The 21,760-nt window shown below is 40.6% G+C and overlaps 1 protein-coding gene and 1 long non-coding RNA gene across 3 annotated transcripts in view; one reads left to right on the top strand and one right to left on the bottom strand.

Annotated features, from left to right (window-relative positions):
* The window catches only part of MACO1 (macoilin 1), a 28,612-nt gene extending 14,117 nt beyond the window's left edge, over window positions 1-14,495 (top strand). For both annotated transcript variants that reach the window (XM_080566873.1, XM_080566872.1), the window contains 7 exons: window positions 1,132-1,310; window positions 1,769-2,264; window positions 9,612-9,770; window positions 9,967-10,149; window positions 10,962-11,082; window positions 12,026-12,200; window positions 13,317-14,495. In XM_080566873.1, the coding sequence (XP_080422999.1) occupies window positions 1,132-1,310; window positions 1,769-2,264; window positions 9,612-9,770; window positions 9,967-10,149; window positions 10,962-11,082; window positions 12,026-12,200; window positions 13,317-13,519 (1,516 nt within the window). In that variant the 3' untranslated portion in view covers window positions 13,520-14,495. The remainder of the gene's footprint in view (window positions 1-1,131; window positions 1,311-1,768; window positions 2,265-9,611; window positions 9,771-9,966; window positions 10,150-10,961; window positions 11,083-12,025; window positions 12,201-13,316) is intronic.
* Window positions 13,826-21,755, bottom strand: LOC308182387. Its single transcript, XR_013941808.1, has 2 exons — window positions 21,251-21,755; window positions 13,826-16,052 (listed from the first exon to the last, which is right to left on the bottom strand). It is a non-coding gene; the product is annotated as an uncharacterized lncRNA (long non-coding RNA).
* Window positions 21,756-21,760: the final 5 nt, after the last annotated feature.

The following is a 21,760-nucleotide window of genomic DNA, read 5'->3' as shown; positions in this document are numbered from 1 at the left end:
TGCAAATTCATGGTGCTTTGTTAAAATATTTGCCAGAGATGTATGTATTTATATGCAGGGATGTTTGTTCACTCCTCGAGTATCCCTGTTAATAAGTAAACTAGCATGATTTGTTGGCATTCTGTATAGCTTGTGAAAACTGCAGCAATAAGAATATTTAATTCTACGTGGTGAAGCTGGTATAAATAATTCCAAAGTTCTGCCACCCTTCTGTCATCCTTGTAAACAAATAGAACAGCAGAGCCTGGCTGAAAGTGAGGATTTTTTTCATATCTTACCTGTCAGTAAGATAAGTGGGAGAAGTAAATTAGAGATTAGAAGTTGTTTGCTTCTGTCTTCAAGGGCAGTCTTCTAAACCGGGAATTCTCAAAAGCCATTCGCTGCCCACAAAAGGTGTCTTAATTGTGGTCATCCTCAACAGTGCCAGGTGGTTATTGAGGCTGTACCTCCAGGGATCCTTCTAGCTGTGGCAGGGCTGGGTGACGGAAGGGTGCTCTAGCTCACAGAGTTGGTCCCCACCAGCAGTGCAGTAGCCCCAGAGCTGTATGTTCCAGCACCTTTGTCAGCTCTTGTTTCTCAGCCTGTGTTGCAGTGAGAAGGTAGTACAGGGCCTGTTGCAGAGGCAGTCTTTTGCAAAACAATTGCTTTGTCTCTACTTTACAGAGTGGTGGAAAAGGCATAAATGTTCTTAATTTCGAGTGTGAAGGGATGGGACTAAGAATCAGTTTCTCCTTTCAGTCTTCTGGTTGGATGTTTGTTATGCATCTCCCAGCTTAATATATATTAAACGTCCCTTTAGGGGAACTTAGGAACTTCTGTTGTTGTTGGCTGCTATCTCCTTAAAAGATGTGTAATTTGTACTTGTCTGAGAGCTGTCTTTGCTGTGCATAATGCAGCTACATTGTTATAACCTTTTAATCTATGCTACAGTTAATTGCTGTCTGTAACAAACCATAATTTTATCTTGGTAATGTCATCTCTACACTTTAAAATGTGGCTTTATTGCTGTACAGCAAAAAAAATTTAATATATTGCTTCCTATGAAAAGTTGTAATCCATATGTATTCACAGCTTTTCGGTTTATTTGCTATTATGATTACATTTTGAATAATAAAGTTGCTTTTTTCCTAGTATTGGCTACCCCGTTGTGACTTTGGGCTTTGGCTTTAAAAGTTATGTCAGCTACAAAATGCGTTTAAGAAAACAAAAAGAAGTTCAGAAAGAGAATGAGTTCTACATGCAGCTTCTCCAGCAAGCTCTGCCCCCAGAACAGCAGATGCTACAAAGGCAAGAGAGGGAGGCAGAGGAAGGTAAACTGTACTTATTACTTAATATTTGCTATTATCACCTGCAATTTAAAAAAAAAAAAAAAGCCTGCTGAAGAAGAGCTTCTCTAGTCCATGTTGTTATGATGTAAGTACTGTGAATTTAGAGGAGACAGAAATTAAACTTTTGGCAGTGGTTAAAATGGCAGTAGAAATGAATTATGTTCTCTCTAATTAGTTTCTTACTAGGAACTACATCAATCTAGTAGTCAGTGCTCTATGAAGACAGAATTATTATTTATTATTAAACGTCTAGGTTACTCTTTGCTGTCTGTAAAGTGGAAAAAAATCTGAAAATGTCACATGGCTTCTATTCTGTTTTTTATTGTTTTGTTTTGTTTTGCTAAATAGACTAATAATGATTGTCATCTGCATATATTTCTGTGTGTCATAATATTGATTGATTCTAATGAACTAACTATTTTTTTATTTTGGTATTACAGCCAAAGGATTATCTGAGATGGATTCCTCAATACTTTTGCAGCACAATGGAGGCATTCCAACCAATAAAAAAGTATCTGCAACGTTGCCAGAGCTAGAATATAGAGAAAAGGGAAAAGAGAAGGACAAGGATGCTAAGAAACACAACCTTGGAATAAATAATAATATTTTGCAACCTGTAGACTCTAAAATACAGGAAATTGAATATATGGAAAACCATATCAATAGTAAAAGATTAAATAATGATCTTGTAGGAAGTACAGAAAACCTCTTAAAAGAGGACTCATGCACTGCCTCATCCAAAAATTACAAAAATGTTAGTGGAGTTGTGAATTCCTCACCTCGCAGTCACAGTGCAACTAATGGGAGCATCCCTTCATCATCTACTAAAAATGAGAAAAAACAGAAATGTCCAAGCAAGAGCCCAAGTGCACATAAGGACTTAATGGAAAATTGTATTCCTAATAACCAGCTAAGCAAACCAGATGCATTGGTGAGGTAAGTTTGATTTGAGCATTTTGTAACAGCCTCCTTCAACCTCTCTGGGTGCAAGTACATTGGATATGCTTTTTTTATTGTTTGTCTTTGGAAAATGTAATTTATGATCTCGTAAAGAAAACAGAATTTTCTAGGAATGAATTAAGATAACAAGGAGCTAGTCCTCTTGGGTTCTGTTCCTGACTGTTGCCTATGGTTTGCTGTGCAACCTTGAGCAAATTGCTTACTTTCTACCTCAGTATATGATAATAGCCTACCTCACAAGGGTGTCATGAGTCTTAATATCTGTGACAGTCGTTTGATAGAAGGTGTGAGAAAAACGTGGAGAATCATTATTTCAGAGCTCAGGGGATGTGTTCTTGACAAATGTTCCCTGGGGTGACCTTTACATCTCCAGGGAATTCGGTGGGGTTTCATGCCTGAACTAATTGTGTTTTTTTGTTTGGTGGTGATGCCATTTTACCCCTCCGAAGTGTTTGGCTTTTGGTTTCATCTTCATTTCACAAGTACAGGTGCAAAGTATCAGCTACTCTGTGACTCCTTGGAGCATTAACTGAAGTTTCCTGTTTGCATACCTGATAACATACTGGTTTAAATACACATCATAGAGATTTAATTTAGCTGCCTTGTAAACTATGAAGATTGGCGAAATCCCATCTTTAAACTCCAGATAAGCATATGTAAATAAAGATGTATTTGTGACGTGCAGCTAACAACATAGAGCACGTAAGTCCTGAGACAGTGTTGTCATTTTTTGTAAAACAAATACTTGTAAGAAAGACATAATGTGTAAAGTGTTCAAAATAGGATAGAGCTATGTCAGAACAAAGCTGTTGCACAGTTGCATGCTTTTCTGTCATTCCTGACCTCTGTCTCTTTTTCGTCTTCTCATGTGCTGAAAACGCTTTGGTCAACAGATCCTTGGTGGTTAACTCAATTGGCAGATTAGGTTCACTTTCCCTGCTGGTACCTTTTGATAATTGGACTTTTGACTCTGGTCTGTCTCTGAGGATTTGTGCTATGTGAATACAGTTATTTCAATGAAAATACTGTTTTCTGATGATCGCTCTACCACCGATTGGCATATTTCTGCCAATTAAAGAGCCAAACTATTTCATATTAATGTCTGTTGAAAACTCGCATAAAATAAATAAGGAATAAGCTAGTCAATCTCATCTATGACCCAAATTCAGTCAAGATTAATGGGATGCAGATGGCTCTGTCTTCAGCAAGGCTGTATCTAAGTGAATGTGTACAGGACTGCTATATTTGTATGCCGTCAGTTTCAGATGGCATCTCTGTACTTTTTACATGGCTTACTTGCTCACTGAAGAAGAGAATGATCAGTTCAGCGTTGCTGCAGTCTGAAACATTGTTAAAAAGTCATGAGAAAAGAGGAGGGAATCACTTTATAGAAGGACCTGCCATTCAAGAATTTTGTCCCATGTAGCTATGATAAAGAATGAGATATAAATCTCATGTGGTTTAGGTTTTAAATTGCATATTGAGATTTTTATATGCTGTTCATCGAATGTGAGATTAGACCACATGGTCATTGTAATTGTCCAAAGGGAGATTTCTAATGCAGAAATGAGAATTCAGTAGACTAGATTATGCCCTTACAGAATATTAGCTCCTCTAATTCCCGGTGTAGGGACAGGGTACGCGATCAGTGTTCTCAGAAAGTACGTTTATGCAACATAGCCTTACTTAGCCCTGAAAGTGAATTAAACTACTTCACTTTTTTTTTTTTTTTGTCAATTGTTTCTGTGTGATGTGTGGTCCTTTGTATTACTCCTCACACTGAATTTTAAATTCATGTTTATTTTTTTTTTAGCTTGTCAGTTGATGAGGTGTTACTATCATCCTATCCACTTCCAGTGGTATTGCTCATTCCTGTTATTCAACTTTTGCTTTGCATCAAGGCTGTACTCTGAAAAGGACAATGAAAAGTCCGGCATTTGTGTCTGACTTCAAAATCAGATCTGCTCAACTTCCAAATAAAGATGCTTTTTATAACTTCTTGTCCAGCAGACTCACAGCAGGATGTCAGAGTCAAGCTGCTTTCCCTATTTTGTTTACAAATGATTTCCCTGAGCTAACGAACCAATATTAAATGTAAAGAATGCCTTATAACTGCTAGGGACTCAGGATTGACAGGAGTTAGTTTGAGACAGTGAAGATCGTGTCAGTTGTGTGTGTTAGTTTTGTTTGTTTTGGTGGTTTTTATTTTTATTTGTATATATATATATTTAGAACAAGACAGTCTTGCATGCTTCCCAGCTTTCTCTTAAATATTTGATGTAACATGTTATATCTGAAAGGGTACAGCTAAGAAATTTAGGGGCTTATATATATTCACTTATATTTGAAATGGGATTTTTTTGTTGTTCTGCCAGGAAAATGGTTAGTGCATATTTATATTTCAGAAATATCAGCAAATATTTAGCTTTTATGAGTTAAGACAAAAATATTTCATGTGAAACATTCTGAGATTCGAGGAGAAATAGCTTTTAGTGTTCTGAATTATCCACAGGTTTAGTTTTCTGGAGAGGAAGTGACCGATCCCCATCACTTGATATTTCAGAGACTGTTATGTTATTGTCATTTTGATAGCTAGAGTAGAAGGATTCAGGAGGCGCTCTGTCCCTGCCAATCGGCCTTCAAAGCAATCTCTTTGTCTTAGGCTTTTTGATCCTGCAATTGAAATGAGTATCTGGTTCTGACGAGTGCTGAAATCTGCTGTTTGTTTGTCAAGCACTTAATCATTGCATCTCTGTCATTATTCTGTCTTATTTCTGGACACCGCAGTAACTGGGCTAATAGAGAGGTAAAATTGGTGTCCTTTGAATATTGTATATCAGTAACTGCAGAACAAGCTGGCTTCTTGTTACCATTTCACTGTCAATTTGGAGGTGCAGCAGATTTTGTTCGTGTTTCAGGGGCCTGATGTATGGAACAAATCCAAGCTGTAATTGTAGCTTGCAATGTGTTTTTTAATTGGGTATTGCATGGTAATACTCATGTCCTCGCTCCAGCTATTTGCACCCTTAAAACAAACAAAACAAAACACCCCACCACTGCCCAAAAAAACCCTGGCTATGCAGCTCAGCAAAAGTGTTTGTATCCATAGAGGTCTTGCCTTTTGCACATGTTGAAACAAGCTGTCTTACATACTCATTATTCACAGAGATAGCTACGGCATTCTGGAAATTGAATTAAGCAAAATATTTGTGAAGTAAAGGATGGTCCATCACACCTTATTTTGCTTTCCTAAAACTCAGTGTTCCTGCAGAGACAGACTTGGAAGATTTTAATGTAAACTTCTGTTCCTCTGATGTTAATCGTTGTCCATCTTTTGTGGCACCGTTGGTGTCTGAAGAGTGATTGTTTCTTCTTCCTTATGCCTGATGCCTGAAATGGCTTTTGTATACCAGAAGGCTTTCTCCTGTCAGCTACACTGGGGGAGATGGTCAGTGTTCTACATGATACGATGGGACTGAGGAAAGTAGAGAACAGAAAATAAAAATCATCGGGAATGTAAGCCAGAAATCTGTGAGATGCCTTCTACCAAGCCTTTTTCAGGCCATTGTCAGTAGAGTGCATGGACTGCTCAGAAACAGAGTAACCTTTCAAAATGCCAGCTACTTAGAACAATTCTGTGCAGAAGAAAAATAAGTAACTCAGCTTCCTGCCTATGCATTATTGTCTTTTTGGTAATGAAAAATGCTCTGCGGAACTGCTGGCAGTAGTCTGGCACTGACAGCAGGAGAACCTCAGTGCTGTGTGATCGCATCGGCAACTTCAAAGAAGGAGGTTCCCTTCAGGGGATGCCTGTGGCTTATGCCAACAAATTGGGCAAGAAGAGAACAAATTTAAAAAAAATGTGTCTCTTAGAGAAGCTCTCAAGTGCCCTCTGGGTGATGTTAAAACTTTAGGTAAATAATATAAATATAGATTGTTTTTAATTTGTGTGCAATTACCAGATGATTATGGAGATGAGTTAATTGAGTAAGCAAGGGTATGCTATTCATCAAACAGTTATCGATACTTAGAAGTATTAACTCAACCTGAGTTGTCATTAAGTTGGTCCATCAGTCTTCCAAGAAGCATTTGGAAAAATGCGCTGTCTTGCAGGTGATTGTTGATTGATCTTCTTCATTACTGAGATCAGTAAAGATAGGCAGTGGTGCTAAAAGAAAGAAAATCCATAAATTTGTGCTTATAGTGATGACAAACTGAAAGAAATTGACCTTGGTTGTATAAACAGCCCAATGTAATAATCCACAACACTTTAAAAACAATTGTGCTTCAAAATTACTTGTAGTTTGTACAGCAACAGAGAAAAATATCTTCTAGAAGTCAAAGTGTCCCCCTTTGTAGATAGGAAAGAATATTTTTCCAATAAGCCTAGAAATAAGAGACTTAAGCAGAAAATGAATTAGTAGAAATAATAATAGTGTTATTTTGTCATTTTGTGTCACTTATTGTGTCATTTCTCACTATAACAAGTGATACAGACTATTACAGGGAGGAAGAAGGAAAACTCTCACCAATCTGTGCTTGCAGCAGCAAAGCTTTTTTTTTTATGAAATTTTATCAGTTTACCCTGATGAAGTACTTCCATTTTAGAAACGGGGCAACAGAGAAGTAGCTGTTTTATTTTGTTTTGTTTTTCTTTTAATCTCCTTGTGTTTCCCTGAAAATGATGGATGACCTCTCTCTATACAGGGAAGAGCTTTTACCTCCTCTTTTACAGCAGAAATTTAGGCTAAAAACGTTTGACTAGACTTTATAAGGTGGATGAGCATACAGTTAACATCAGAGAATGCAAAAAGTACATATTTTGGAGGGGAAACTATATGACTTTTTTTTTTTAATTAAATTGTATCTAATTTTGGCAGGTCTGATGTCCTGATGAGAAAAGCCATCTAGGACACATTTGGTTCTTACATTGTGATGGATTAATAGCTTCCTAATTCATTTTGGATAGCCAGGAACATTCATTTGCTCTATAAATTGCAGGAAAATGTCTGCTACGGTATTTGATTGTATTTTTGAGAGTAGGCATCCTTTCTGCTCACCTTTGTGTGTGCTCTACAGATCATAGAGGTTTCCACTTTCTTTACAGCGCAGTCTGGACCAGTCCTGTGAGCTTTGCGGGTACAGAGCCCTCACTGAAACTGTCACAAAAGCTGTGAACCAGGTGGCTTAAGCTGGAATAGTTGTGAATACCCTGTTACCAAAAATACTAATTCAGCTTGTAGTGTGCCAGCTCCTGACTTATTCAGGCATTACTTAATCAGGGCCTCTTTTTCTGGGTTTCTAAATATCTGTAATAAATCCAGATGTATCATATTTGAGCAAGTTTGACATAGTTGTGGATATAGGCAGAATGGTGTTTACAGCTGTCTTATTTTCACTGTTACCACTTTATTGTAGAGTTGTATATTGAAATTGTTTATGGATACTTGTCAATATAAAGTATGTGCATGTGATTTATGTGCATAGCTTTTATAAATCATTGTTAATATTTATGAAAACGTATGTTAAAACCAATCAGTTGTTGATATACAACAGTTAATGCTTCCTACAACATTAATAATTTTGCTCTTTGCAAAACACTTAGTCTCTGTTTATTAGAAGATATAAATTGAACTGTTACATTGTCACCCAGTTACTGTCCAGCTCTACCACCTAACACACTGAACATACAGACCCCCGTGAAAATTCATACTTAATATCATCTGCTGATGGATTTTCCATTTTTGGCTTGTGTGTGATGGTTAAATGGATGAATGAACCTTTGGTAATGTTTTCAAATTCTTTTTCTTCTACAACAGAGTACAAGATGTTGAAGTGATTTATGGTCTTCATTATGAAATGTTCATTTGCTTAGTACAATTACTATTTGCCTAGTAAGGTTTTTTTGTTTGTTTGTTTTTTACATACACTTTGGCCCTGATTTATACTATATTAAAAGCAATTCATCTATACCTACTAGTTCTACTGCCCTAGAGGTAAGCTCGAGGGACAGTGTAGTACAGCTGTAGAATGTAGGATCTGAGCATTTGAGTTAGAGAAATGTATTGTAGACCACGATCCTAAATAGGCTGCTTTTTGCTGTTAGTTTATCCCAGTAGACCTCTTTGGTTGAGTTTCAGCCTGTTGCAGATACTCTTCTATGAAATTCCAAAAGTTCAATGATTCCACATTTAACCTCTTGATTCATTCAAAGAGGATGGTCTTACGCCTTGTGCTGTCATGTCGCACAGAAGCATTTTAGGTTGAGATTTTCCTGCACTGAAGCCCAAAAGAGCAAAGTGTCTCATTATGAAGACAAAGAGCTATAACCTTTAATCTGGAGTATTGGATGTCACTAAGAGCAGTTCATTCTGGCTTTTGTGACTATTTTCCCCAAATCTTAATGTTCAACTACCATGAAGTCTGTGGAACTTCAGGAAATAAAAACATCTTTCTTCTTTATAACCATTAAAAAACTTAAATTGATAACTGACGGGGAAAATGAGGATAGCACATGAATGACTGAGAGGCATACAAAAAGAGTTTGTGACAGTGCTTGTAGAACATGATTTGACTGATGTATTTTTTTTTTATTCTAAGAACCAATAATCTCATTTTAAAAATGTGGGGGAAAATGAAGGTGAGCTGGGTGACTCTCTTCAGAAACTGGTGCTTTGTTTAACCAATTCTGGATGTAAATATTTTAATTAATAAGCTTTCATGAGTCTTCAAAACTTTCTAAAGCTACAATAAGTGTGTAGCAGATGGTCTCTGCTCTGTTCAGGAGGAATTAAAACTAAATTTGCTGACTCCTGAATTGTGGATAATTAACACGTACTTTTTGTTTAAAGTGTACGTCTTGTACTTCAAGAAAGAAAAAATGTTTAGTGAGAACTCATAAGTGCACTCCATAGCTCAGCTATTGCTAACAATTTGAGAAAAGTAAAATTAGTTCATCTGTTCATCTGTCAGCATTTACAGTTTCTCAGTTTCAATTTCCCATCAGTTTTATTTCTACTTGGAGGGAAAAATATAGTTCCATAGGATGTTTTACAATGTTGCAGTGCAGTGCATGGAGAAAAGCTAAATTCCTGTGGGGAGTTATGAATTGTGTGTATAGCTATACATAGAGTTATATATGTATAGTAACATAAAGATTGTTCAACAGAGACATAATTTCTGAGCTGTTTATTTTAAGTAAGGAGGGTTTAGGGGGGCAGATAGTATGATGTTTACTCTGTGATTATTTTTATATAATGTGCTTGAACCTTTGTGTATCTGGGAAGTAAAGTTGAAATTGTCTTCTAAAATTGTCTATCTTAGGTTGGAACAAGATATTAAAAAGTTAAAGGCTGACCTGCAAGCAAGCAGGCAGATCGAACAGGAGCTACGTAGTCAGATCAGTTCTTTGACTAACACAGAGCGGGGAATTCGATCTGAAATTGGACAGCTACGGCAAGAAAATGAACTGCTCCAGAACAAGTACGTGTTTCTGCAAATCTGTGTAAATTAGTTGCTGATGACTGTAGTTTACTAGAGAGGAAGTTATTATGTTAAAACTCTACAAAATTTAAGGTGCATGCCTGCAAGTAAAGCAAGACTCACTTAAGACTAGTGACTGGAATTTATTTTTAGTAAATGAAGTCCTCTGTTAAATTCCATACCTGTTACCTTCCAGATTGCACAACGCTGTACAAATGAAACAAAAAGACAAGCAAATGATCAGCCAGTTGGAGAAGAAACTAAAGGCAGAGCAAGAGGCAAGAGCCTTTGTAGAAAAACAGTTAATGGAAGAAAAGAAAAGAAAGAAGTTGGAAGAAGCAACTGCTGCACGTGCTGTTGCATTTGCTGCTGCTACAAGGTAGTTGGTTCTAACGTAGAAGCAACCTCAGCTCCAGAAAATGTCTGAAATGCAGCTGTTGTCACTGAGATGCATTTTTTACCATTGTGTACATAAAGGAGTGGTTTGTATTTGACTTTAAAAAAAAAAAAATGCTTTATTTTTGTTGAGGTTTGTTTGTGTTAAGACAGTGGGAGGATGGGGAGGTCACCTTCCATTAAGTTCAGTCTAAGTACTCATATCTGTTAAATTTACAGGATGATGAATGCACTCTAAATTATTGGCTCTACATTGATTGTGTTAGCAGAGGGCTATTGTGCCCTGTGGATTAGTCTTCTTAAGAGGAATATCCCATTTCATGTGGGGACTGTGAATCAAGGTTTTGTGCAGTGTCCTTTTGGCGAAAATTCTGTCTTTATCTCAAATCTCAAAAATATTCTGATCTAGCCAGTGACTACCAGTGCTCAGCACAGTGATGTTTCAGTAGTAATGTAGGTGTATAGATGTAAAGCTTTTCAAGATGAAAGCATGGCAGAAGTACAGACGACTGCAGTGTTCCTAATGTCTAAAAATAATTATTTCTGCTTTTCTATTCTCCATAGTTCATAAATGTCCCAAGCAATTTCCTAGTACTTGAGGCATAACATTGGGTAACTCTTGGCAGCTTGTTGCATTGTTGCCATAAGGGAAATTCTCTTGCTGAAAAGAACAAAGTTAGCTACCTCTTTGTATCCTTCAATATTTATGTTAATTTTTCATGTTATAAACAATTCAGGATTGTCAGCCGCATTCTTTTTTTTTCACAGTCTTCTCTTTTAATGTTTTTCCTACAGAGGAGAATGTACTGAAACTTTACGGAATCGTATCCGAGAGCTGGAGACAGAGTGCAAGAAGCTAACAATTGACATAAAGCTGAAGGAAGATCAGATACGAGAACTAGAAATGAAAGTTCAGGTAACAAGAAAGTACCAGGGGCTTAGATCAGCTCACAATGAGTGCTTTCAGACCCCTGAAACTGGTGGATATCTATAAGAGGCAATCAACACCTTTAAGTATTACTCTCTTCAGATGTTTTTCTTCCTTGTCTGATATCAGGGTTTGTAAGAATATGGGTATAAGAAGTGTTCATCGTCTCATTTGCATACCACTCAATTATTTAAATGATTTAGATTTTTTTTTCTCAGAACCAATGGTCTGGATAGACTGAGGAGAATATAATTTCCACAACATCTTTCCTATATTGTGAGGAGCTTGTAGCCGGTCTACATCATTATAAATCTCATTGTTGGCAAGTAGGATTGCTTACTCAGTGTAGTCCTAATCACTAGCCAGGCTTGGATTTTTTGGTGAAGGTGCTTGGATATTCGGCACAGTTAGGTTCAGTGTGGGAAGTATGCTGAGATAAATGCCTCTCCTCACATAGTCGAAATAGCTTAAAATGTGGTGTTTGTTTAGTATTGCTTTTAACTCTCTAGCAAGAGGTTAGTCACCATTCTAGCCATTTTCCTTGAGGGAAATGTTTTCATATTCCATAACTTAGCTCTTTGTGCTTCCACAAGAGTACCATGCAGCTTCTCAGCTGGCTCTTGGAAGTGATGAGGAGGATTTCGGGGAGGGGGGGTTCAATGATACAGATCATAGAAGGCTGAGAAGCAGAATGAGTGGTACTTGCTCACTGTGCTGAAATTATTCTTTGTACGATATGGCTTTAATCACTTGTGTGATGGTCATGTGTTACTGGAGGTAATACTACAGTGTCCTCAATTAGCCGTCATCTTAATTTTACAGTATTAATACCAAGCCCAGTAGTGGTGTGCTGTGAGGAAGAGAAAGATTTCTCGGTGTATCTCATGTGTGAAGTCTATATGAATAACATTTGTCCCAATTACTCCTACAGGAACTGCGGAAGTACAAGGAAAATGAGAAGGATACGGAGGTGTTAATGTCAGCTCTTTCAGCCATGCAGGATAAAACACAGCACTTAGAGAACAGCCTGAGTGCAGAGACAAGAATCAAGTTGGATCTATTCTCTGCATTAGGAGATGCAAAACGGCAGCTTGAGATTGCCCAAGGTAATATGGGATAGTTTAATTCAACTCAGTAGTATAGACTGAAATGGTGAAAACATGACAGAATATCCTGCCTTTTTATGTAGGGGTGGGCTGCGGTCCACGCTCAGGAAAGCTTTCAGTGGGATTTTATTTTATACATCATTTTGAATGTGAGCCTAAGCTTTCCAGTTGATTTAATTTCCCCAGGTTATTGAACTAAGCTGATAAATATCAAGACGGTGTTTTGTTTTATTTTTTGATGATTTTTCTCCATTTTTATGAACCATTACCCTAAAGCCTGAAGAACTTCTTTTAAAGAGCTCGAAGATAAAATAGTAGCTGCCATCTATTAAGCCCTTGCATGGAATCTTAATAACATGTTGATACTCCTGAAATAAATTCAACCTAAATGTGGGGAAAAAATAAAAAAATAAAAATAAAAACAAAATGGTGTCTTATACTTCACACCATGGGGTAAGCAGCTGACGCTGGTGTCCGTGTTTGGCTGCCACTGCAGCCACCAGAGGGAGCGTTAAGCCAGTATAAAAACTGGCCAGACTGCCCTTTGTTCAGCCGTGCAAACCGTGAAGGAAAATTAAATAACCTTTTGATTTAGCACCCATTTGATTTCCTTGCAGAAGTTTGTTTGGTTGCAGGAAAATTTGATTAGAGTAAGAATGTCTTTTGTTCTCATTTCATTGGTGTTTCTCTTTACATAGTTACATAAATCGATGTAATGATTTTGTCAGTGTCCACAAAGGGAGTTTTGAAAAATGGTGAGAATAGGACAGTTTTGAAAATAAGGAAAATAACACATTTAATAAGCTTCTGTGAGGTGCTTGTAAACTATGAATTGGAAAGTGCAGAAAAAAAGTTGAGCCATAGAAATAATATTTTGGTATTGTGCAGCTGTGAATCCAAACAATGCAATATCTAATATAAGTGCTGCGTCTACTAGCGTTATTTGGTAACTAGAGATAATTAAACATAACTCACTAACACACACTGGCAGTTACATGAGTTGTGCTTTCACTGGTATATAATATCAAAAAGCTGAATGTCTTCTGGGTGTTTTAGGTAAACGGTGGAGGGCAAAAACATACAGCTGGTTTTAAGCGATGCAATTTGTTTTTTCAGGGCAGATCATTCAAAAAGATCAGGAAATCAAGGACCTAAAACAGAAGATTGCAGAAGTTATGGCAGTAATGCCCAGCATAACATACACTGCAGCCACCAGCACTCTGAGTCCTGTTTCCCCACATTACTCTTCCAAATTTGTGGAGACCAGCCCTTCTGGACTTGATCCCAATGCCTCTGTTTATCAGCCCATGAAGAAATGAATGCCAATTTTCTTTTTGCCCAGTAATTTTGTCATGCTGAAGGCTTCACACAGGAGTGTCTCTTGCAGTCAAGATGAAATTGTATTGTGTGAGACTGTATTCGTTGTCATTTAAAACAGGAACAAAGAACATCTGGATTGACTAGAACTGCCCATCAGTTTTTCTTGTAAATTTTTAGAAAACCTCACAGAACGTTTGTGATTTATTTTCCTTGGCCAACGCATTAAAAATGATTCTTGGATTTCAAATAGCCAATTTTGCCTTCTTATGTACTCCTGCATGGTTTCCTCTTGAAAAATACAGGGCTTTGCTTGATTTTGAACCCTTTCTTCTTCTTCTTTTTTTTTTTTTTAAACAATCAAGTTGAATTTGCAAATCAGATTCATTGAGAAATAGTGAGGTAAAGCCTTTAGTTTTTACAGTGAAAGGGTTAAATAATCTATCAAAGCTTTGATTTATAGACGTATTAAATAAAAATACATGATGTTTCAGAAGATAATTTGGTTACCCCCTCAAAGGACCAAACAAATTTTAGGGGCGTTGTTTAAGCAAAAGAAGAGAATAGAGGATGATATGATGGTGGTTGTTATGTGAAATATTTATATTCCCATTGGTGTTTCTAGTGATTGATAATTGCTAACAGTCTTGTTCACAGTGCCTTGGGAAAAGACATTTCAAGAGGAAACTTGATAGTTTAAACTATTTTTCCCCCCTTCACTGTCATCTAGCTTATATATCAAGCTCATTACAGTCTACTGCAAATTGTACTTGGTAATTTGGATGTTCATTATAAACCAAAGTTACATCTTCTGTTTATTTTGATATAAACTCAGCAGTGTTCTGTAACTTGCCTTGATTATACAGCATCATGGAAGGCACAATATTAATACAGGAAGCGTTATTGTGAAGGCGGAATTGTGCAATGTACTGTATACAAGAGACTGTAAAGCTGGCTAATAAAAGCTGCAGTTCTGTTTTTTTTTTTTATTATTTTATTCTACCATGATTTACACTCTACATCACCTTGTGTTTGACAGTTCGAATGGAGCAGAATATTTTTCAGCTTTTGTGCCAAGGTGTTTTTTAAGAGTTTTTAACAGAAATTCATAAATTGCACAAAGGCTTAAAGTCAAATGTGTAATATACGCTGATAGAAAGTGTTTGCACTGGCAACTTCTGAAGTATTTCAGTTTTTTGAGGGTGGGGATTGTGGAGGGATGGGAAGCAAAAATGTCTTGAGAACTAGTACAAGTATAAACCCAGCATTATGATTTTGCAGACATGCAGTGGACTCTGGAAAAACAAAGTTCTTCTCAAAAAAAAAAAAAAACACCAACAACAAACACCAAAAACCTTATTTCTTTCAAGTTTCATGCTATTTGGCATGTATGCCTCAATTAAAAAAAAATGAACTAGTACACAAGTCAGTAGAAGTGTTAAAGTTTCATAATTTTACTCACAGATATCTTTTTGGGATAAAACTTACAGCTTTAGCCAGGTGTGCATGTTGCTGTCATTTGCATTTTTGAATCATCTTGTGTAATTGTCACCATAAAAGTGTTACTCAGAAATGTCTTAGTTTTTTCATCTTTGTGCAAAACATGAAATAGTGTCACAGAGTTTTTGTGTTGAGGTTCCCCCATGTTGCTGCCTACTTTGGCTGCTGTCTCAGTGCAGTGCCAGAGCTAAAAGGAACCAAAGGGACCAGTCTGGCGTCCTTTTGGGTTAGTAAAGCTCCTGCTGGTCTTAGTGCTAGAGGACAAGGCCCGGGTCTGTATCATTTGCAGTGGTGCAGGTTTTCTTAGGCCAGTCAGAATGGAGATCCCTGCCGTATGCCAAAGGTATTCATGAGAAGCATGATAATCCCTGCCTCGTGGAGATCGTTATTCTAACATCTTCTGTCTTAAGAACAGTTATCTTTCTTCTTTGAAGTTATTATGGTGAAAATATCAATACCCATATTCTGGTTTGTTGTACCTAATAGGTTTCAAAGTACATAGTTTTCCAAAAAAAAAAAATTGATTCAGTACAAATGGAAGCAGAATGACATTCAACAACAAGGTGCTGAGGCATAGCTGAAAGACAGTGAAGGTACAAGCAGTCTTCAGGAGAACAGTTCAGGGGTATGGATGGATGTAGCTCTGCCTTATGGTCAGGAAACCAGCAGCTGCAGGAAAAGGAAGCTGGACTCCAAACTGATTTAGCAGGTATACCTGTGAAAGTATATTGTCTGAAGCCCGACATGCACACAGTTTAGTGAATAAAAGGTCAGAGGGATTTTCCGTCTGAATTCCCAAATAGTACAAGGATGATCTGTCTCCCAGGTTGAAGAGCATTTTTGGTCAAACTCCTGCTCCCTGTAATGCTGTTCCCCAGCGAAGCATGGTTAGATTTGCTGTTGGCCGAGTTCCTGGTGCAACCTGCAATTGCTGACTCTGCTTGAGGGTGAGAGAAGGGGGCTGATTATCCCTGCTGAGTGCCGCACCTCTCACACAGGGATCTCAAAACACTTCCAAATCGGAAAAGGATTTTTCTTTGCAATTGGAAGGAAAAAAAAATAAAAAGAATGAGAGGCCAGCAAAAGCCAAGGCTCTTTTCCAGAAGAGGATTTGGTGGCTTTTTAGAGAGGTCAGTGCTTGCTGTTCCTTTTGTGATCAGCTGAGATCTGAGCGCTCTGCCTTTGGAGAGCCAAGCTTATCAGCCACGTGACCAGATTCCAGCATTGCTATTTAAAGCTCAAAAAACCCCTAGTCAGCTCCTCCCCTGAGTCTGAATATGAAAAAATAAATAAATAAAGGGAAAAGGAAAAAAAAATGTCAGATTATTGTGCTTGCTATCTGGCTTTCTGAACTTCCAATTTTCATAATTTTTACCACAGAAATCTAGAGACCTAAATTTTTTCATGGAAGTGAAGACTTTTAATCTGATAACATAACCCTAGAAGCTGTGCGTAAAACAGCAATACTTGTAAGAACTAACCATTCCAAAAGCTACAAAGCACATCCAGAGTAAAACTGGGAATAAAATGGTCTCTGGTCTCTGCATGCACTCACCATTAAATGCTTTTTTAAAATTATTATTATTTTATTTTTTATGTACCAACATTTTCCAAACAGTCACAGCCCTGCCTGCCCCCTCTTCGTAGGAAGGACGAAGGACATTTTGTTGGGACAGAAATCCCTAATAAAGTCTGCGTCTGGACAGCTGGGTACACCTCCCCAAAGGCAATGTGCGGTATGTACAGATCTAGCAGAGACGTACAGCTACAAGGAGCAATCTCAGCACGCAAAGAAAATCTGGACTGGAGGGTAAGGAGATTATAAAGATTAAATAAGATGAAAAGAGATGTTTAGAATTATTATTAGCTTCAAAATCTGCACAACCAGAGCAGCAAAGCACTGTCCATATGTTATTTTACATCTACATAGCCTTGATGGCTTTGTTCCTGTCTACACCTTGAATTTAATGTTCTGGTACAATCTGAACACAAAGCAACACTAGCAATAATAAAGTCTGACTCTAATGAGACAGCACTGGAGGTATTGAATTTGGCTGGGTAGAAGCAGCTGGAAATATCATCGTAAATGCAGTAATGTGACAGGAGAGACGACACCAACAGTACTGCTGGGTAGAGACAAATGGGAACACAGAATTTTCTTAAGGAAAACCTGAAAAAATGTTATAATTAAGAATGCGTTAAATTGACCTTAATGCTAAGATTACATCAGGTCGTCGTGGCTTTTCAGAGAGTTTAAATAAAACTCCCTTTGCATCTGTGCTATAAATTTCCTAATCCACACCTGCTCTAATGTGGCAGAGAAAGGTTGCTCACAGCAGCAAAGGATGTGAGATGAGGGGGGAACGGAGAATCTGCTAGGGGCTTGCTTTAGGGGATGAGAATAGGATGAAAGCTTTTTCAAAGGAAATACATAAAGATCAAGAAATGGCTTTTGCTCACTCTTTCCTAAGAAATCCCCACCTGAGCAATTGGGCTATTCTCTAGAGGAAGATTTGCCTCTGAAAGGGAAGGATGCTGGACCCAGTGCCATCTTGGAGAGTTATACACATTGGTGTGTTTTTTATGTAAAAAAAACTGTCACTGAAACAATTCATTGCAATTTTTCAGCTCATGTTAATTCAACTCTTTTGAAATAAATAAACTGTTAGCAATATTGTGACATCCCTTGCACTCTGCCAAGCCTGAAGTTGCACTCTGTCAGGGACTGAGCACATGCTCCCAGCCCTGACTTCCATCTCGAGCACCCGTACCACAGAGCATGCTGCCTTGCTGGGTGTATTCATCTCCCTAAGGCATGTGGCCACATCATCAGGGTGCCAAACCCCAATGCTTAATTCCAAGTATGACATTAAAAGAGACCTCCAGCCTTTGGGGGAGTAAAGCAGGAGTAGCCAAAATCCCAGCAGCCCAGAATACACCCGCAAACACACTTCATCATTTCAGTCAAACTGAGGAAAACGTTTCAGCTATAAAGAATGGGAGACTTTAAGATCCTGGATATTTTGATGTTGCATGTGTTTTTTGTTTGTTTGTTTGTTTTTTAAGTATGGCAGTTCAAAGAGTTGTCTCAAAAAGAATTATTTTAGTTTTGATAAAGGTGAATAATTTAAAAGGTTTAAAAAGTTTAAATAACACCAAGAAAAAAACCTTCTGAAATGACTGGGCAGAGCACAGCAGGGCTGGGGAGGTCAGACACATTGTTCTCACAGCTAGCAAGAAAGCAAGGCTGGGACAGCTCGCGTGACTGGAAGGCTGCCATGGAGGGCCGTGTTCTTTTTAGGAAAGACAGGCTGGGGAAGCGAGGGGGTGGGGTTGCCCCTTATGTGAGGGAGCAATTAGAGTGTACCCAGCTCCACCTGGGGGAGGGTGAAGGACAAGTGGAGAGTTTGTGGGTGAGAATTAAGGGGTGGGCTGCTATGGGAGACACTGTTGTGGGGGTGTACTACAGGTCACCAGATCAGGAGGACGTGGTCGATGAGGCCTTCTACAAACAGCTGGTAGTAGCCTCACGATCACGGGTGCTGGTTCTCATGGGGGACTTCAATTATCCAGACATCTGTTGGGTAAGCAACTCGGCCAGGCACGAGCAGTCCAAACAGTTCCTACAATGCGTTGAAGACAATTTTCTGACGCAGGTGGTGGAGGAGCCGACGAGGCAGGGGGTGCTTCTGGACCTTGTCCTTACCAACAGGGATGGGCTTGTTAGGGATGTGAAGGTTGGGGGCAGCTTGGGATGCAGCAACCACGAGATGGTGGAGTTCAAGACGGAACTTGGTGGAAGAAGTAAGGCTAAAAGCAGGATTGCTACCCTGGACTTTCGAAGAGCCAACTTTGACCTCTTCCGGGACCTGCTTGGAAGTATCTCCTGGGCTAGGTTGCTAGAAGGCAAGAGTGCTTGTGAGAGCTGGGCTACATTTAAACAGCACTTCTTCCAAGCTCAGGATCGGTGCATCCCTAAGAGTAGGAAATCGGGGAAGGGGGGCAGGAAACCTGTGTGGATGAGCAAGGAGCTAATCGATAAGATCAAAAGGAAGAGGAAGGTCTATGAAATGTGGAAAAAGGGCCTGTCCTCTTGGGAAGAGTATAGAAGTGTTGTCAGGGCCTGCAGGGACGCGACAAGGAAGGCTAAAGCCCACCTAGAGATGAGGCTTGCAAAAGAGATAAAAGATAATAAGAAGGGTTTTTTTAAGTATGTAAACAGTAAAAGGAAGACTAGGGATAATGTAGGTCCCTTGCTGAATGAGGGGGGTGTCCTGGTAATGGGAGATGCCGAGAAGGTGGAGATACTGAATGCTTTCTTTGCTTCAGTCTTTGCTTCAAGGACTCCCCCCTGGGACTCCTCAACCCTGGTGGGGGGAGAAAGGGGCTGGGAAATGGAGGGCTCCCCCGTAGTTGACCCGAGGGTAGATGGGGAGCGCCTGAGTGGGCTCAACGCACACAAATCCATGGGTCCCGATGGGATGCATCCACGTGTGCTAAGGAAGTTGGCAGAAGTGATCGCCGAACCGCTCTCTATCATCTTTGAAAGGTCCTGGAGAACAGGAGAGGTGCCTGAAGACTGGAGGATAGCCAATGTCACCCTGGTCTTCAAGAAGGGCAAGAAGTAGGATCCGGGAAACTATAGGCCAGTCAGTTTCACCTCTGTCCCTGGAAAGGTGTTGGAACTGCTCGTTCTGGATGTCATCTCCAAGCAATTGGAAGAGAAGAATGTTATGAGGAGTAGTCAGCATGGATTTACCAAGGGGAAGTCGTGCTCGACCAACCTCGTTGCCTTCTATGATGACATCACCAGCTGGGTAGATGGGGGCAGATCAGTGGATGTCATCTACCTTGACTTTAGCAAGGCTTTCGATGCTGTCTCCCATGACATCCTGATAGCAAAGCTGAGAAAGTGTGGGATAGAGGAGTGGACAGTTAGGTGGGTTGAGAACTGGCTGACTGGCCGAGCTCAGAGGGTGGTGATCGGTGGCGCAGAGTCCGGCCGGAGACCTGTGACTAGCGGTGTTCCCCAGGGGTCGGTGCTAGGTCCGGTTTTGTTCAACATCTTCATCGACGACCTTGATGAGGGAATAGTATCTGCCCTCAGCAAGTATGCCGATGACACAAAGCTGGGAGTGGCTGACACGCCAGAAGGCTGTGCTGCCATTCAGCGAGACCTGGACCAGCTGGAGGGATGGGCAGGAATAAACCAAATGAGGTTTAATAAGAGCAAGTGTAGAGTCCTGCACCTGGGAAGGAACAACCAGACGTATCAGTACAGGCTGGGGGATGATCTGCTGGAGAGGAGCTCTGAGGAGAAGGACCTGGGGGTCCTGGTGGATGACAGGTTGACCATGAGCCAGCAGTGTGCCCTGGTGGCCTAGAGGGCCAATGGGATCCTGGCGTGCATTAAAAGGAGCATGGCCAGCAGGTCAAGGGAGGTGATCCTCCCCCTCTACTCTGCCCTGGTCAGGCCTCACCTCGAGTACTGTGTCCAGTTCTGGGCTCCCTGTGGGCTGCTCTTGATGGTAGGATGGCCTGGGCTTCCTGGCACGATAGGAGGCTGATGAGTACAAAGCTGTGATGTTGAGAGCCCGAGGCCCTGCCTTCCTTGCGGAGAGATGACACTGGTAATTTTTCACCCTCGCAGGGCTATTTTAAACCCAAATTATGACATTCAGGGAGGCTGGCTTCCACTTTATGGCCACATTTGAGACCTTGATTTGATGACTCCTCTCTCCCAGGCTGCTGTCATGCTGTCGTGGTCTTTCACTCTCTGACTGCAGTGGCACCTGAAGAAATACATTCCGCTGCTCCCACCAGAGCCAGCGCTGCTGGCAAAGTGATGGGTGAACATCGACACCAATGCTGGGAGAGCTCAGCAGGGGATGGTGGCACTGCTGTGTGCCCCACGCTCTTTGCATTAACAGCTGGAGGAACAGCCCAGTGCAGCCAAACCCCTGGGATGTGCGGGAGCAGGCACCGGGCGCTTCGAAAGGGAATTAACGGGACAGCAACGTGCAGACTGCAGCAGCAGGGACGCAGCAAAGCCTTCCCTGTCAGGATGCTGGCCAGTACCTGCCCTGTGAAACTGCTGCAGAGGAAGGGATGGGAAGGAAGCAGCAAGGCAGAAGCTGCTGCCCGAACGGAGCAGAGCACGGTGATGTATTTAGAGAGAATATATTTAGCCAAAATACAGAAAAAGGGAAATAAATCACTGACATGTCGGATACCTGCCAGACGGTTTTCTCAGGCTTGTTTATCAGTGAACTAATTGCGAAGGTGCCTGCCTGAAGTCAGCAGATGCTGACAAGCAGGAAGCCCTCCGGGGACGTGCAGGCACCTGGGCGGGAGCCGAGTTCTCCCGGGGGTTTCGCGGAACGGCCGCGTGCGGCTGGCGTCCGGGTGGCCGCAGGCAGCACGGGCAGGGTGCGCGTTGTCCCCCTGGGCCGGCCGCCCCTGCTGCGGGGGGCTCTGAGGCTTCGCAGCGGCGCGCGTGGGGACCCCGGCGTGGCGAGGTTTTACCTGGGCAGGGGTTCGCCACCGAACAACCGCGCCCGTGAGGAGCGGGCTCTGCGCGGCACTGTCCTGCACCTCCTGCACACGGGGCTTGGCCTCCCCGCGACATCCCCTTAACTTCGGAACGCCGCTGAGGCCTCCACCCCCCGCGCGTCCGGCCCCGGGCTCGGGCCGAGCCCGCCGGCAGCCGCGGGGACGCGCAGGGAGGCGCGAGCCGAGACCGT

The sequence above is a fragment of the Anser brachyrhynchus genome (assembly GCF_964034855.1).
Source record: "Anser brachyrhynchus genome assembly, chromosome: 24".
Taxonomy (NCBI): Eukaryota; Metazoa; Chordata; class Aves; order Anseriformes; family Anatidae; genus Anser; species Anser brachyrhynchus.
The sequence above is the reverse complement of the archived record's forward strand: the minus strand, read 5'-3'. Positions and strand labels throughout refer to the sequence as shown.